At 44.7% G+C, this 18,101-nt stretch overlaps 1 protein-coding gene across 3 annotated transcripts in view; it reads left to right on the top strand.

Moving 5' to 3' along the window:
* The first annotated feature begins 6,513 nt into the window (after window positions 1-6,513).
* SLX4 (SLX4 structure-specific endonuclease subunit) overlaps window positions 6,514-18,101 on the top strand; it is a 32,238-nt gene continuing 20,650 nt past the window's right edge. Inside the window, exons 1-5 of one of the 3 annotated variants that reach the window (XM_035549077.2) lie at window positions 6,514-6,584; window positions 12,346-12,420; window positions 14,168-14,927; window positions 16,011-16,274; window positions 17,097-17,262. In XM_035549077.2, the coding sequence (XP_035404970.1) occupies window positions 14,558-14,927; window positions 16,011-16,274; window positions 17,097-17,262 (800 nt within the window). In that variant the 5' untranslated portion in view covers window positions 6,514-6,584; window positions 12,346-12,420; window positions 14,168-14,557. Of the gene's footprint in view, window positions 6,585-12,345; window positions 12,448-14,167; window positions 14,928-16,010; window positions 16,275-17,096; window positions 17,263-18,101 lie in introns of all 3 variants that reach the window. The other 2 variants (XM_035549078.2, XM_035549079.2) reach the window with 2 other exon arrangements.

Raw genomic sequence — 18,101 nt, 5'->3', positions numbered from 1 at the left:
GGATCTTGCATCAGAACTTCAGTGCTGTTTGTGGTGGTTGAGTTGTGCTTTTCCAGCTCCCACCTTCTCCACTTAGGTCCTAAGTTACTCATCTCAAATCACTGTATTGCTAACCAGTTTCCATCCAGCCTTTGCTCTTCCTGAAGTGAGAGTAGAGATCCCTAATTTTTCAAGCATGTTGAGGCAAAACATGAGTTCCAGGAGTGCGCAACACGTTAGAATTGTGCTCGAAAACCATCAGCACAGGCTGGTTGTCCCATGCTTCTGCATTTGCTCCCCCAGACTTCCCCATGGGATGGAATACGGGATCTCCAAACTGAAACAACCTCATGGAGCTTATTTGAGTTCCTGGCTGTAAACAATGCTGAACCCCGCTATGTACAGAAAATTTATCTATGTTCTTTGATTTCTACTGGGACTTTGTTAAACTGCTGCCTGTCCATTGTTTCATTCAGAAGTGGCTTTGAGTGTGGATTGGGTTCTTCTGGTATTTTTTTCTACAAGTTAAGTTTTATGTGCTGACAGACTTCTGGTGATAAACAGCGTGGCCTTCTCTGCTGCTCTGCCCAGTCTCTTCAGCTGAGTCAAACCTATACCCTCCAGGGCAGAAGATGGAAAATATTTATAGGCAGCGAAATCCAGTTTGAAAGGACATTCCCGAGACCTCGTGCTTTTAAACTTGGACAGGATCCCTTTCACGTCTGGCTCAGGACCTTGAAACTGGACCGGCCCATAAAGTAGTTCACTGGGCCAGATTGAGAACAGAGTTTGCTCTTGTCCAGACTTCCTGCTGAGACTATCGAGAGTGTCTTGGGCAGGCTCCAGGTCTATGATTTATGGACAAACCACAGGCCAGGAATCTGCAATCTAAGCTCCTTGAGCAGCAACTGTTTAAAACATTATGGGAAGAAATGGCCACTGTTTCCAAAAGAAGAAAACTTGGGAGCCATTAATAATGTTTAGCACTTCTGTAGTGTCTTACAATTATTAATTACTCCTCCCACTTTCATAAGTAATTCAGAAATATCCTGATTGTACAAATAAGATCTACATAGTTTGAACAAATTTCCCTAAGAAACACAGTCAATCCGAATTAAGGATGCAAGAATCCCAGCACAACGTGAAACAAATCTCCCAGATCCAAAGGCATAAAGACAGGTACCTGCTGGGTTTGGATGAGACAACATAAATGCAGTGGGAGCCTTCAGAGCATCCTGCCCAATACCCTGTTCATTTGAAAATTCTTCCCAGGGCAGTTCTGGGTCTGCCCAAACCTTATCTGGTGAGATCATACGCTTTCTCAGTAGACGCCAGGTTCAAAAATTCCTGGGAGCTTGGCTGCTTACTGGAATTACCCTGTTCTTTCCAGACAGTTGTCTCCTCTGTTGCTCAGGAAGAAGAGGATGGTATGCTAAAATGACCCTGCTGTTCTGTCTTGCTGTCTTTCTACACTCAGAACAACTCACCTAGCTGTCCTGGAGCAGGCTGAACACAGTTCTTCCTTTCCTCTCCTCAGCAGGAAGTTTTTCTTCCAGACATAGTCATTTGTTCTCCCCCTGCTCTCAGAATCATTTTGTTTCTCCTTTACCCTCCCTGTTTACGCTTAACCTCCATCTTCTCTAGAGCACTTTGTGACCGATACTGTGGGTGTAACACAGTCCAAGCCATGAGGGCAGTTTTTCTGCCATTAATTTTCTGCTGTCATTTTCCCATTCTCATCCATGACAAAAGGATGTTCCTTGGTGCTGTCTCCTGCTGTCAGAGCTGGAGCACCTTCTAGCAGGAAATTTTTCTCGAGTCACAAGCTCATTCACATACACTGCTCCTGGAAGCAGTCTGGACTGTGAACAGGTGGGAATGGGTAAGGGAAAAAAAAAATGCCATCGGTCCCGGTCCAAATGGAATGGTTGGCAGGAGTGCAGGGACCACAGGCTTCTGTAAGTACTTAAAACTTGTAAGGACTCATGATTGTCTCGTTGCCATTAATTTATTTACATACAGCAGAAAGGATGAAAAATTGGTGAAAGAAGCAGAGTTTCCCTCCTCTTTTTAAATCTATATGGCAAAAGATATCATAATGAATTGCCCATTAAACATAGCCGTGCAACTTTACTCCAAATGTCAGGACGTTATTTGCAAGGGATTTGGGGTCAGGTAATAGCAGTTAACAAGGAAGCAGACCATGAAGCCAAACAAAATTTGGTTCTTCCTCTTTTGCAGCCCAAGTAAATGAGGGGTAATTGGGGATAAAACCTACTCCAAAAGTAAATCACTAAGTAAAGCCTTAATGGAATTGTCCCAAATTAAACTCTTAGAAACTTGGAAAGTCAGTGCTATGTCTAGAAGCAGAGGGAGATTCAACTTGAGCGTTGTTTTGCTAATGCATCTCAATTGCTGGACTTTTTCTGTCTAAAGTGATTTAGCAGATATTTTGAAGAATAAGTGTTCTAAGTTGTCTTGCAATATGCCTCAAGAAATCAAAACATTAGGATTTTTTGTTGTTGTTTGATGGTGTCTTATTGATGTTTTTAGAGATTCTTAGCATGAGTTTAAACCCCAGTCCCCTTACTGAATGTTAGTGATTCTCCTTGGAAATTTTATTTGATTTTACTTTTCAGGAGAACCAGACAAATTTTGGTTAATAACAAGTCAATTTGAAGTGCACACTCTAATTGGTGCTGGGTGATTTACCAAATGGAAATGTGCATATTTTGAGCAGGCTTAAAAGAAGAGATTGGTATGGAGGCATGCACCATCCCAAAATTGACACTTAATAACTGCAAAAAATAACTGCTCTGGAGGTAAGTGCTATACTGCTGCTTACTTTGCCCTTTCAAAAGACTCAGTATTGTGCACTGAGTATTGCGGTGAGCTTTGTTGACGAGCATGGCCCAAGTCCATGAGATTCCATGAAGGAGAGATTAATGTAATAACTTTAATGCAAAAAGTAAACTTTACTCAGTCCTTCCCCTACTGCCATTGGAATTGGGCCTCTTGGCTATTTCTCTGATCACTGTTGACCTAGATTGAACCAACTTGTACTGAAAGCTTTAAAAAGTTCATCTGAAGCTGCCAAAAAGCCACCAGCATTACAAGCCTTAACACAGATCTGTGCGTTTGCCTGTCAGACTCAGCAGATAGCAAAGGGAAACACATTTTGAGAAATGCTGAATGTGGGGGTAAAGGTACATACACATATATAATCTGTAACATGTGTATGCATAGATATAGATGCACAGGTTTACATGTTTACTGTAAATACAACTGCATGATAACTTCAAGCAGTTACTTTTAAAAATATTTTAGAGCTGACAACAGTGCCCACAAGTTCCATAATAGTAGTTTTCTGCAGAGAAACTCGGCACCAATGAGTGATAGTAAATATCCTGTCTTTTGCAACCTGTATCAGAAGTGTCCCTATTTTGGGGCTCTGCGTGCATCTACAGGGTTGTAATTCATGGGAGAGTACCAAAGCACATATTAAATCAAGCCAAGGTTTTCATACTAGAGTTTAAAGCACTGTGGCCCTATGCATGTGCTTTAGGCATGTCTATCAAAGTAGCTTTGCTTCTGCCATACTGTGCTTTCATTGCCTCTTTGGTTTTTGAGTCCCCACCAGCCCAGAACATCCTCCCCATCCCGTGTCATTGCTCCAACCGCTTTTTAGCCATCTCTTTCTGGCTGAAGTTCTGCAGAAAACTGTTCTCTTCCACCTCCCTGCATCGAGGCGGGACAGCCAGCTCTCCCTGCCTGGGAAGTGGTCATCTGGTCACCTGTGGTACAGACCAGTGCCCTGGTTGGGAGAAAAAGTGAATTATTAAAACATTGCTAGCAAAAGTCCAGTAGGTCCACACAGAGAATCATAGTGTCTCTGATCAGCTGCCTGATTTTGGGAGAGCTGCTTTGGTTCCCTCTGACTGGCTGCATCTTCTAAATGATGTTTGGTGCAATAGTGAACAGAGCTTGCTGCAGCAACTATGTCCTTGTTGCCTTAGGAATAGTTGCAGGCCCTGAAATGCTCTGTGAAATAGATATCAGTTTGGTAGCTGGTTCACACTATTAAATGCTTGTGCTTTTGGGTGGGTCTGTATTAGTAATACCACAATTCACTTGGTTCTTTTCAATATAGACTTTAAAAAGATGCATTTATGAACATCAGCAAGGTTGAGAGGATTTGTGCTCCTTGCACTGAACACAGGAAGCTTTAAAAGATTCAAGTGGTGAAAAAGCAGGTGCTTGCACATGTTCTGTGTTTCACATTCCCGAGGTGCCCTTTTCTTTGGTGCCTCAGCACTTTTAGAACAGAAAATTGCATTTGTCTATGTGAAATGCAGTAGAAGAGACTGAGGCTGCAGCGTTGCCTGGCAGCTGTGATGCAGAGGCTGGTCTGGCTGAAGATGTGTGTGTTTGCTGTGCTCAGCATCGCTTTGAAGTTTCCCTGTCCACAAGCATGTGATGGGGTTTGCAGCCTGCAGAGATGCCCCTCCAAGTCTCCTACCTTGGGTTCGGTGCCAGCAGTGCTGTGCTGTAGCTGGGAGGATGGGACTGTGAGCTAGGGCTTGGGGAGGGCTGAGGTTTTACGTGGGCTGCTTGTCGGGTTTGCCTCACCTGCTTGGTCCCTGCCTTGCCTCAGCTCTTGGAAGAACACCAGTGAGGGACATGGAGGCAAAGCTCAGGTTGCTTGGGATAATGGAGCTCTCTTCCCTAAATCAAGTTTCCCGCTTCTCTGGTACTTAGTTTGGTTTATTCTTTTAAATATTTGGTGCTTTTGCATTTATGGTATTGTGCCATGAATATTACTGTGACTCGGCTTAGTTCTTGTGGAACCTACATGGTGTCTCAGTACATCATAACCAGAGTATTCTTCACTGTGTTTGTGCAATATTTGCTTGCAAGTTCTTGCAGGGTTTTCTTAAGAGTGCTCCTAATTCCCATAAAGTGTAGTAACTTCAGAGAGAACTTGAATAAACTAGCCGAAGTGTTGAAAGACACAAACCAAAGGATTTCTTCATATCGGTTTTGGGTTCTCTCATACTGGCATGGACACGTTGCACCTCCTGGGGAGAGTCACTGCATAAAATACTCTGATCTGTCTTGCCAAAATAATCAAAGGCACCAATTCTTTGCTTAAAATGTGAGGTCTTCTAGCTAGTATTGCTTGAATTTAGCACAGCTTAAAAATTTACTTGCTTTGTGGGAAGTGAAAAAGCATGGTGCCTCAGTAGCTTTTTCTGTGTTACAAGTTGTAGGTTTTTGTTGTTGTTGTTATAAGATTTCCAACCAAGCAATGCTGTGACGGTATCCATTTCTTTTGGTTACGCTAAATTAGAGATTAAGATGTAATTATGGGGGGAAAAAAGTTATGTGTAAAGGGGATACCACATTGATCACAATTAGTAGTGCTTTGTATTTCTTTAGTAAAATGCTTACCTTGTTTTTGGAGAAAACTGATAGTAATGTAGTTGACAGTCAGCCACAGTGCTTTCTGTTGCCACTAAACCTCCCTCTGCCTCTTGGCCTGTTAAGAAGGGTTACCAAGGAGTGATTTGGGTTCTTACCACACCCATACCACATTTTGAGGAATAAAATCCTGACTTCAACACAAAATATGCATTCAAAAGGCAAAGCCACTGTGAGGATACACACACACCTTCTCTCTGGTGCTTTTAGTATTTGCAGTCCTCTAGCCACAATAAATTGTTCATTTGGAGGAAATAATTATTGATTGCAACTCCACGTTAGTGTGAGGTGTCAGGGCTTAAGCTGACTGTAATGAAGAAATGGCATCCATTTTCCTGTTCTGCTCCCACCTTGTAAAAAGGACAAAATAAAATGGCAATGCTGGGAGAGATCAGCTCTGTAAAAGCTCGAGCTATGTAACTGCTCACCTTGAAACTTCCTTGGGGCAAGTTTATTAAAACCCCAAAGCGTTCCACTTATGACAGACTTTACAATTTTCTTACAACAGACTTTACAATTTTAATGGGCTTTTAGTTGCAGCTCTGGTAGGTTTTCCATGTCAGGACAGGGATGTGACTTTTAATCATAGTTCCATGGTGGTCAGGGGCAGGTGTGACGTGTGTGCTCCTTAGCTATATTTATTTTATATTTCTATAAATTCCACTTATTTTTTTTTTAAATTAACAAGAAGTGTGTGTGCTTTGCTACTGCTTTTCTAAGACCAGCTCTTCCCAGCTGTCGCCACCAGAGCCCCGGGCGGGGGCCGGGCCCGCCGCCGCTTCCCCAGCGCTCGCCCGCCCCCGGCGGCCGCCTCAGGGCTGCCCGGGGCCGGGGCCGGGGCTGGGGCTGGGGCCGGGGCTGGGGCTGGGCCCGGGCCCGCCTCGGGGGCGTCACCATGGCAACCGGTGGCGGGAAGCCCGCGCGCACGCGCAGGGAGGGTGCGGCCGCCGCCGTCCGCGCGTGCGCGGGTGCCGCCGGCTGCTGCCGCGCGCATGCGCATCGCCGTCCGGTGCGGGGCGAGGGAGCCGGTTGGCGCCCCGCGCATGCGCTGAGCTGCGGCGGGGGGCTCCCCGCGGGGGCGGCGGGGCGGCGGGAGCGGCGGCAGCCCGCGGCGCGGCGGAGAGGTCGGCGGCGGGGCCGGGTGGCGGGAGGCGGCGCGGCGTGACGTCATGACGCCGGCGCCGCGCGGTGGCGGTGCCGAGCGGGAGGGGGGCCGGGGTGTGACGTCAGCGGGGGGCGGGGCCGGGCAGGGGGGCGGTGGGGGCCGCGAAATGGCGGCGCTGGGGGCAGGGCGGGGGCCGGTGTTGGGGAGCTGCGGCTGCTGCGTTGGTACAGTCACAGAATTAAACTGATACGGAGTCACAGAATTAAACCGTTTGGGACGGAGTCACAGAATTAAACCGTTCGGTACGGAGTCACAGAATTAAAGCGTTCGGTACAGAATCACAGAACTAAACCGTTCGGTACAGAGTCACAGAATTAAGCTGTTCGTTACGTGCCGGTGAAGCTCAGGCTGAGCTCCGGGGTCCTCGCTTGCATGCGAGGCCCTTGGGCAGTTGCTAGAAATAATATTTTGGAAAGCCACGCACGGAGGCACCGGCGTGGTGTCTGTGAGCTGCCTCGCGCTGTGGCTGCGGGAGGCACGCGTTTATAAATAATGATAATAGATCCCCAACATCGCTGGTATCATGCCGGGGTTTCCCTGAACGCTCCCATCAGGTCTATAGCTAACGACATATTTGGATATTGACGAGGTCTGGGACCGAGCTTAATAAAAGGAGAAGATATTTTAAGAAAAATAAATTTTTAAATGCGTTTTTGGGACACCAAACCGAGCCTGTTTGTATTAGACTCTGGAATATGGAGAACAGAGATGGTAGCGTGAAAACATCATCAAGCAACGTACTCGCAAAGTAGTACATTATCTACCTCACTGCAGCTCCTGTATGTGATGTTAACTGTGAAGAAGGCAAATTATTCATTGTTACAAATTAATGAAATGTTAGTGTAGAAAGTACGTGATTAGGTCACCTGCAGGAATCCACGATGAGTGTGGTAACCTTTGTAAAGCAAGCTTGTTAGGATTTTGGAAAACATGGGGACACCAAGATACTGTGTTAAGCTTCACTTTGTAGTTGGCTTTTGTGATGATAAGCTAAAATCAGAAGATACGCTTTATGGGAGAAAATGGTATCTGTAGGACTTGCATTGTATGAAGTGAACATCCCCCAAATATCTTATGCCTTTTAGAATAACATTGTCCTCTTGAAAAGAAATGGCTTGAATGTTTAACATTAAAACGTTACTATTTCTCATTATATTCACTTCCTCATTAATCATTCAGTTGATTTTCTTGCCACAAACATCCGTAACTGTGTTTGCGCCCTTCTTTATCTACAAAACTATGAGATGATCTGAAATGGTCAAAATTACCAGTGTCCGGTGGCATTGGGCACCTGGGACAAGGTAACTTTGTGGCCAGCTTGGAAGAACGATGGGCTAGGTTGAGGCTTTTTGCTTCGCACTGGAAAGGTGGTTTGAAGGAGCACCTTCCCTAAGCTGCGTGCCACCAGTGCTGTGTGACGTGCAGGTGCTGCACCCTGTTTGCAATGAACCGGCTGTAGGTTCACGCAGCGATTTCGCTGTCGGTGGTACCACGTATAGAGGAAGCGCGGCCTTTTTGCTGCTACAGCGTGGGTGTCAGTGTGGTCCTGTAGGGACCTGCCCTGGCGGCGACACCTCTCCGGACTCCTTGCTTCCCAGACAGCCGTACCTGTCCTGTACATGCGGCCCTGTCCCGAAGCAGTGACTTTGTGCTGAGGTCTGTGCTCGTTTGCCAAGTACCTGCCTCTTTCTGCCGCTGTCTGTCATCAGCAGCATCTCACGGTTCCCTTCTCCGCAGCATGAGACATTGATCATTGGTGCTGTATGTCTCTCCAAATTCATTTCCTAAGCCTAAATAATAGAAAAACGCGAGCGAATCTCTGTGGGACAGTAGCAGAAACATATGCTCCCAATGAACTGCTATTTGTAGTTGCATTTTGAAACCTAGCTAGCTATGTTTTCATCATTTTAAATGTGTGTTGTATTGATTTTGAATTATTTTAATTAATCATTTTGTCCCTTGGTACTTCCTTAATGGTTTACAAAAGAATTACACCTCTGTTAGCACACTGAGGCCTCATTAAAAAGGTATTAGCTTAACATAGGAGATCTTGGTTTTCATAAGATTGTGTTGATTGGCATTAATTTTATTATCCATCTTTAGTCATCAATTCCCATATAAGCCATTTCTTTAACGGCCTGGTGTTGATCTCAGTCTGAAAGATGGGTGTTTACTTCCCTAATTGTCCTTGTGAAAAATCACAGTTTGCAGCCTAGAGAGCTGTTTGCCCGTTTTTCTGTAACTCTGCTTGCAAATGATCTGAATCTGTTGGCAGAAATATCTTCAATAGCTGCTACTGAACACGCTTTGGATTAGTTGGGATAGGTTCCGTTCATCAGCATTGTGGGACAGGTCACAGGACCATAGGATATTCTGTGGAATATAATATCTGTGTGTGTTTTCTCATAGATATTTATGTAGAGATTTAGTTCTGCATATTTTCAGTTAGTATTGACAGTTCTACAGGTTGTTTTCTAACCACCCAGTGGCCTTGGTAGGTCTTTGTTCTTGTTTTTGATGTACACCAAAGATTCTTTTTAAAAGTCCTTAACTTTTGTGACCAGAAAATTAATCTTACGTAATTTTATCTCCATTTCACTACAGTTCCTTGTTTATGTTCAGTGCTATCCAATTTTCTTATTGTGATGTTATCTTAACGTATTTATTTTTATTATTACTGTGATTACTTCTCTCCTTCGCTGAAAAATAAATTACTTCTCAGTAAGTATTGTTCTCTTTATTGATTTTTGGGGCCTCCAGTGAAATGTTTTTATTCAGTCCTTAATTCTCAGTTGTATGTTTCTGTTTAAATTAATAATTTTCCTGTTGCTTTCAGTCACATCAAATAAGCATTTTTGAAACACCAGCTGCATATATTTCTTATTTGTATGCTGCTGTGTTTGCATACAAGCGACGAGCATTTGCACCTGAGCAACCGTTACTTTTTATTTTTATGGTCACTTCCCCTTTATCCTTCCAGAGGAGGTAGAAAGTAAAAATTTCCTATTTTGGTGAAGCGCTTTGTAAACTAAGGTCAGTTTGTACTGCGTTTGAAAGGTAGAGAGGCGTTTTGTCATGTAAGTAGTGATTTAAAATTTATGCCTAGAATGTGATAAAGCTTTTATTGGACATAAAATACATTACCATATGTACAAGGTACTAGCAGGGGGAGGTATAGTCTCTAAAAGAAATGTGAGCATGGTACCCTGACGGGATATAAGGTATTATAAGTGGTATTGTCAGGTAGACATCGTTACTGGTCATTGCTAAGATTGCTTGTTAGATTCTGATTGTGATTGCCTAGCTATCATTTTCTTGCCTACATAGACTTGAATTCATTTGTCATCTCCTGTATTTCCACATCTGGTTTTATTACCCTTTTCTGGCACAGAAAAGCTGACAGAGGCCAGGACAGGAGGGTTAGTACCCGGCTTTGAATTCCCATTCTGCACTTATGTGTTTTCTCCTCGCTGACCGAGATCTGCTGTCCTCAGCATTAATATATCTGCCCTGCCGCAAGCAAAGAGAACCTGCCCTGTACGGTTCTCGCGTTGTGTCTTTGGAAGGTACCCTGTGCGATAAAGGTGTTGGCTGGTGCAGGGTCCAGTGTAGAGTCTTTAAAGACAGAGAAATTTTGAAAATCGCACTGTGCACATGCTCTTCTCCATCAGGAATGGGAAGTGTTGGGAACCTGTAGGAAGATTGTTTGTTACAGGCTTTGGTCAGGAAAAATCCCTAGGGGCCTTCTTCTGGTGTGGTTTCCAGAGCAAACACGAGAGAAATTCTTTCCCTGTGCAGTATTTGGACTGGCTTGATTGAAAGTTTGGCTACCAGCCTCCACATCTTCCTCCTGCAGATTTCAAAAAAGGAGAAGGGCAAGGGGGGTGACGAAACGTCCAGTGCCAACACAACGGCATGCAGTATCAGGGTTTCGGTTAGTGACCAGCTGCAGGGATGGTCACTGAGGAGGAACTGTGGTGAGGCAGCCCTGGGGGCCAGGAGGGGAGCAGGTACGGGATGGCACTGCTGGTCAGGCCCAGACGGCGCTGACCCGCTCTTTCTAGCCGTAACATATTCTCAGAGACTGAAGTGGCAGAATTGTTCCTGGAGCAAGTGCACAGATTAAAAGCAGTAAGTAAACAGGCCCAGATGTATATTCAGGAGCTCAGAAGAGATATTTCAAGTGGTTGAATTGCTAGTAGAAATGTGCTTTCAGTTGTCAAAAGAGAAGCTGCTCCGGATGTTGGGAGGATAGCAGATATTTTACCTATTTTCTTATTTTCCTGGAAGGCTTATGTTACTGAACTAAGTAATTACAAGCCTGTAAGTGTTTAATATGTACCTATTAAACTGGTTGAAATGATCACTGAATTCTTTGCAGATGTCTGTCATCATCCATTTTTAACCTGATAGCATCTTACCAGCATGGGAGCCAGGTCTCTCCAGGAGGCTGCCCCTCAGAAGTCTGATGGAGTGGTTTGATGGCAACAAATTAGGAAATAAAGAACAAATTAACACAGCTTACTCAGAAATCCTTTGAAAAGTGGAAAGAGGTAAAGAATTATTTTGATGATCTGAGAGAGGAAACTGGCGGAAGGGTCACAAAGAGCATCCGGGGACTCGTTCTGAACCCGTGGGGCGCAGTGGTGAAGAAAGAGAGAAATCCTACGGGGCACCTTAATGGTACCAGAGACTGAAAGGGCTCAGGACATCTCTGTGCAGGTGAAACCTTTGCTCAGCAAGCAGGCACTTTCAGAGAAAGGCAAAGGAGATGTTAGGATCAGCAAGGCCTTGGCTGAGGAAGAAGTGTGAACAGCGTGTAACATCTCCACTGGGAGAGTCAGCAGACTGCTGATGGCAGTACTGCTCAGAGCACCCTGAAAAAGGGGAGAGCGAAGGAGGTTCGGGGGGTGCTGATGGAGATGGTTAGGGACCAGGAGGGCTTCTCTGAGCAAAGATTAAACACAGGGATTCTTATTTTAGAGAATAAACACTGGAGGACGGGATACATATAATTTAATAAAATATTCAGGGGCCCAAAAAGAGTAGATCTGGAGCTTCTGTGCTCCTTGCCTCAACAAAGGACAGTCAAGGAAGTAAAAAGGAAGCGAAGTGAGAAGTGATGAAATAGTGTACTTTCTCTTGGCATTTTCAGTTAAACCAGGGAACTCCATTCAGTAGTTGCCTGTGACCCTAAAAACAGCAGGGTCAGAAAGGTGGCAGCGTGGTATGGCTAGAGGCTTACAATAGGAAACACTGGTGGATTTTTTAAGAATGAAATGTTGAGGTTCTGGTTTCAAGAAAGTTACTGGGAAACAAAATGAGCCCCAAATGAGAAAGGCGAGGGCAGACTGAAGGGTCGCAGGATGGGTGACTTGGTCTGGGACTGGCCTTGGGAAGTCTTTAGCCTGAACCACTGCTCAAAGCAGAGCTGGCTGTGGGGCCGGACCGGGTTCCTCAGTGCCTTACCCAGCTTCTGGCCCAGTCTGCCTTCTGGGCTTTTCCTGCAGAAGCGTGCAGTGCTGCTGGCTGTGGGGGGCACAGTGCTGGGCGATGTGTGCAAGTCACCTACATGTTTAAGGACACAGGTCAATGGAAGCAGCAGAACTTGGCACCACTGGAGCATGTGCTGTTCCCAGCTCCCTCCCCCTGCACCTTAGAACTTGATAAAAAAGAGCAATCAGTGCAACTAAATTTCACCTTTTCCTTTCATTTTCCAGGTTCCATCTTTCATTCTTACTGGTCTCGTTTTGTACTGTTGTGATGATCCACATTTACCTGAAGGCCACAACCAGGTATGGATTTAGTATCTAAGTGGATAGGTAAGTGCCGCTGTTTATTTCATTTGACCAGGTTGTGTGATTTGTAGAGTCCTAAAACCTTCCAAAATGAATTGAATACTATACTGAAAGAAATTGTTTTGAAAGCTATTACTTCTCCAGCTCTATGAACTGGTGCCAAAGCTGGCTGTTAGGTACACCAGTAACAGCAGCATCAGAAATACTGAGCTGTAGGAACCTGTAAATACAGGTCTGGAAAGGGAAGAGCAAGACAGATAAACACTTCATTAGTTTTGCATCGTTTGTATGTCTGACTTGGTCTACCTGGGGTACTGGCCATTGAGTGCAAACAAAAGTGCAGATCTGTTTCAAAATTTAACATCAGGAACTGACTGTAAGTAATACGACAGTACAGATGTGTCTGTGAGAAGTATCTGTAGCCATGGAGGATATGAGATTCTGTTTTTCTCCACGTGCTGTCTCCTACTTAGAAGAAAATGGTCAATTTACAGCGATAACTACACCAAGATTCTGTCCACGAAAATTAAATTTATGAACTGGCTACATAAAACTTCAGTTTCTCTCTAACAGGAAATGACTCCAAGATTCACGGCAAAATCCTCTGCTGGTTTGGGAGGCTGAGTTTAAAATAAATAAATCCATTAACATCTGTAATTGCTTATAGGAAAGGCTGACCCATGAAAGTGTGTAACCAGCATTCCTTAGCCTTGCCTGTCTGCAGCCAAACCATTTGAGAAAACAATCTCACATGTGTTTTTCCTGCTTTTCGAGTCTTTCGGTGCCCAGAGCTTTACTGGAGAAACTGAACCGCAGTCGCTGCCATTCCAAGTGAAACACTCTGTTTTAGGCTTGAAAGAAATAGGTTTGGGGAGCAATATAAAACCTCTGGTAAAATAGCCAGAACCGTAGTGAACTTAGGACTAGGAAGAAGAGGACAATCAAAAAGTCTAAGAATAGAGATCTAGTTTTAGTGTTGCCTGGGGTCTGATGACATTTCCATCTGGATATTGTCCCTAGTGCTGTTCCAAGTAATCCCTAGCTAGTGTGGCTATTCTTACTGTAGCTGAAAAAGACTAAGAAACTAATTTTAAAATATCATTTTTTAGTCTGTTTACCTGGTGTATTTGACAGCAGTTTGTGAAACATGGTCACTGCCATGGTTTACTGAATACTAGTAGGAAGAATTCAGTATTAGTTAGGAGAACTAATCCTGAATGTGAGCAGGCCGTGGATGTAAGAAGAGCGAAGGGATGAACATCCTTGATAGAGTTGTTCTGACTCGTCCCAAAAACCCTTCTGAATGTAAGAAATTCCCTTTATTTACTTGTCAAAATGAGGTTGTGCTATCCTCCTTAAAGGTGCTCTGTCACAGCACCTCCAGAATAGCTTCTTGATCTGAAGGATTTTTTTTTTCTCCTTTGCTGCATTTCTTGGTCTTGTGCTATATAAATGTAAGTATGAATGCACTTAAAAAATGGACAATCTCAAATCCTGAGCCCCAGGCCAAAAGCCAGCCCAGTGTCAGATACCTATTTTGAAAGTTTTCCTCTTCTCTCCTAAGGTAGCTTGTGCTTGTCTGTAGTACAAATATAGCGAGAGTGTTTTGAGTCAGTATGTGCTTCTTCTAATCTTATTGTTTTATACAAATTGTCTTCTCCTTCAGGGTTCTGCCCCAACCCTTTCCCATACTGCATCTGCATATACCATCCTACATAACCACCTTTTTATTTCTTTATTTCAGGGCTTCAGTAAGTGTCTTTTTGAAGCCCCTAGCACATCCTGTGCATGGTCTGCACAAACTGTAGTGCTTACCGTGTGGTCTAGAGAGCTCAGAAGAACCAGCTTGTCAATGCATTATGTGTGAAAGCACGTGGGGTGCTTGAAGAAAGAATATGCTCTACAAAATGGCTGCGAATTAAGTGTGGAACAATGAACTGTTGGGACAGTGGAGAAGTGCCCGCTGTGTTGACCATTGAAGTCTGGAGAATGGAGATCTCTGAGGGGGTGGAAAGGACTTGGTGAAAGTCACAGGTTGTGGAGGATGCAAACTTGAGCTGATTCTGGTATCTTCCCCTGTCCTCCAATCCATGCAGTGGCATTAGGCCACCGTGTTACTGGCACCTGCAGGCCAATGGATGAACAGGACAATGATTTTAAAGAGTTGTGGGCAAATCTTTTGGGTAGAGCGAAGAAAAAATCTGGGGATGCTGAGGCAGCAAAGAAGGCCCAGAAAAGGTCAAAGAGCGCTGTTGCAAGAAGCAAATTAAGAAGAGGCAAAGCTGCTGCCACGAGCCAAAACCATCACCTCTTTCCAGCAGCAAAGAAAACAAACTTGCCTCAAGATTTGGGTCCTAAGGAACAAGCTTTGACGCACAAAGAAGACAGTGACGCTGTGGCCTGTAGTAGTGGTGAGACTGAGCAAGGGGATGGAAAGATAAGCCCCTTCCCTGCCAGCCAGCTGAGTACAGCAGCCGGTGACTGTAGCCAGTGGACTCTGACAGGTGAGTGAACTGAAGTCGTTCAGACAGAAGATAGGCTAATTGAAGCATCTCGTGTTTCCATCTACACTTAGCTACTTAGGCTTATCTAGGGTTTTAACCTAGCAGTGTGTTCTGCACTAGAGGCAGGCAGATGATGTTCTTTAGTAAGATGAAGCCTTAGCAAAAAGCGAAGCGTTAGGTAGTCATTATTCAGTGATTTGTACAATAGCAGAACTTAGAAAAACACCCTCAAATCATCTAGAAGTAAGTCTGGAATGTATCGAGGTGCCTTTTCACTCAGTTCATTGTTACATTGAGAAATAAATTGCCTCTGGATGTTGTCAAGGTTAAAAATATAAATGAGTTAAGAAAGGCATGAATTAATTCATAAAGGATTGGTCCTTCAGCAGTTACTGAACATGATGGCCAGAATGCAGTCACCAGTACAGGAACTTGAACTGATAAATAAGGTCAACCAGGAGGGATTACTTTGTACATGGCCTGTCCTGATAGCCTTTCTTAAGTGTCTGTTGCTGACTGCACTGAGACAAGACACTGGGCTAGCGAACTCTTTGGTCCGATCTCGCGTGCTGCCTGTATGCACAGGACACCTCAAAGCAGAGCAGGGGTATGCTGAGGTGTCAGTCTGGCATTACTTCTGCCTGCTGCTTCTTACCACCTCTCCGGGACTCCTGGTTCCTCATCTCAGACCCTGAAAGTTTGAGTCAGTTCGGGTTTGGAGATCAGAGTGAAGAACAGCAGGAATCACGGGACCGAAGAGGGGGGCTATAGGGCTGCACTGCTTGTTGCCCTCGCTAGTGACCTTCAGGTGAGGTCTTCCTTAATAGTCCTTCCTCTAAAAGGGATACAGAGGTATTTAAACCACACTGTAGCACAGAAGTGTGATACTGTTACTATAGATATCAAGTATAAAGTCATGTAATAGCCAAGCACATTGTTCAGGTCTCTTTTTAAGACTAAGTGTTGCAAAGCTGAGCCTGGCTTAGGCTGCTGCTGGGGGGAGGCTTCCCCCCAGCTCTTGGGGCAGCTCAGCTACTTGTTTAATACTGACTGGTAAAGCTCTGGTGTTTTCTTCCCTTCTAGTAAATGCTCCGAATGGCTCTTCCCAGACTACATTATCCTTCCATCCTGCTACACAGCCGGGGGCCTGCTCTTCACCCACCTCAAAGATACCGCCGCTCGCAGGACCAAAGGCACGGGTAGCAGAGCTGGTAGTGGAGAGAATGCAGCAGTTCAAGAGAGTGGCACCTGAGCAGCTAAAACACAGCACAGACGATAGCTTGCCAAAGTCTGTAGCCAGCGGGGATTTTCCTGATGAAAGCCAGGAGCAGAACTCACCAGAGAATGGTACGTTTCTCCCGTTAGCTCTTGTACATGCAGAAAGTGCTGTGGGCTGGTTAGAATGGTTGCATGAAAAGCAGTGCAGATTCTTGGGCTTTGTTCCCAGCTAGCCTAGTGGCTCAGTGTGCAGCACAGAATAAATCACTCCAGATCACTGAGTAAACTTGCTTTCTCAATTGTTAAAGGACAATCTGTTCTTTTCTCCCAGCTCTTCTCTGAGGCTGATTTAATCTCATGTTCTGGAGAACATGATTCTGGAGGGATAGTTGACTTCTTGGAAACAGGTTGAGATTGTGACAGGTTCAGTCAACCTTGTCATCCTTCCCTTGGGACGGTGTTAGGTAGCTGTTAGGTAAATATGACTCATAGATTGACCCCATCCTTGGAAGATTTCCAAGATTTCCACAAAGGTAATGTGTTCTATGCAGATGAACTGAATTGACAAAAATTTTACTCTGCCTTCATTCTTTTTTAGGTCAAGACCCTGTTTGTTCTACATCGACACAAAATCTGCTGTGTTTAGTACGTTATGTATAAGATCCCGCATTCTCCCTAGCAACTTTAGCCAAAGCATTCCCCCCTTTGGCTCTGACGTGTGATGTACTATGAATAAATCACCACCTACTGCTCCCTGGGTAGTGCAGTTTTGTGTTGTTTAAGGCGTGCATGTTGTGCACTACTTTATGAGAGATCAGGTGTAAAGATGCAAGAGAAAGATTGCAGTTGACTTTTGTGTGTCCAGTTTAATAATGACAAAAATAACAGCTCCACAGCTTCCATACAGGATTCTTAGTTCTCTGTCTTAGCTAACTCTCCCTTCTTTGCCAGATATCCATGATCTTCCATCCATGCAGCATGATGGTGCTCTGGCTTTGGCTCTTCAGCAGGAAACCAAAGAGGAAGCCCTGGAGGATGCAGGCTTGTTCTTTTGTCAGATCTGCCAAAAGGATCTCTCAGCCATGAACTCAACACGGCGAGAGCAGCACGTTAACAGGTGAAGGGCCAGCTTGATTCGTCCTTTCTGCATCCTCTCCCCATTAACCTCAGACTGTTAGGTCAGCTTGGCCGTTCTAGAACCCGGTAGCAGGGGAGTCTATGTGGTGACATTGACTTTTATGGCCTGAATTAGCAGGTTCATTTGATCTCAAAGCAGAGGCTGATTGTGTCGCGCAGCAGGGCTTCTGCATGAACATGTTAAAGCCAATGCTGCTTTCATCAGTGGTGCTGCAGAGGGGCTGTGATTGTAAAGTGGCTAGCAAAATTAATGAGGACCCACTATTGCAGATCTGCCAATTTCAGCCAGCAAGGTAATGCTTGCTCTATTTAGCTAAAAGTTGTTTGTATAAGGACAGCTAGAATGTCACTATGTCACTGCGTACCCGAGTTGCTTGCAGAGGGAAAAGTGATGCTGTTCAGAAAGATGACTAAGTTGTGTTACAACGCTTGGCGGTGAGAGTGGAGAGGCTAAGGGAAGGCATCCCTGCCTTCTCTTTTGTCAGAATGGTGTGCAACTCCATTGATATCAATGCCCTTAACTGAACAGTTTCCTTAGTGGTAAATATCAAGTACTGTTAGTATATTATATGCAGATAGCTCTTTGTAAATTGTGTGCTTCTCTATTGAGAAAGAATCAGAAACAACACATTTGAGCAGTTGTGCGTGCTTCGTTAAGGCACTTTAAGGGACTTGGGAATGATTTGGTTTGTCCAGTCATACATCGTGCTATTGAGTGACTTGCGTTCTTTTGGACTGTCTGCAGCTGCAGTTTTGGAGGTGTTACTGCTGTTTCTGTCTTCGGATACTTATTGCTGGTTGAGAGGACAGACAGTGTAA

The sequence above is a fragment of the Cygnus atratus genome, chromosome 15 (assembly GCF_013377495.2).
Source record: "Cygnus atratus isolate AKBS03 ecotype Queensland, Australia chromosome 15, CAtr_DNAZoo_HiC_assembly, whole genome shotgun sequence".
NCBI lineage: Eukaryota > Metazoa > Chordata > Aves > Anseriformes > Anatidae > Cygnus > Cygnus atratus.
The sequence above is the reverse complement of the archived record's forward strand: the minus strand, read 5'-3'. Positions and strand labels throughout refer to the sequence as shown.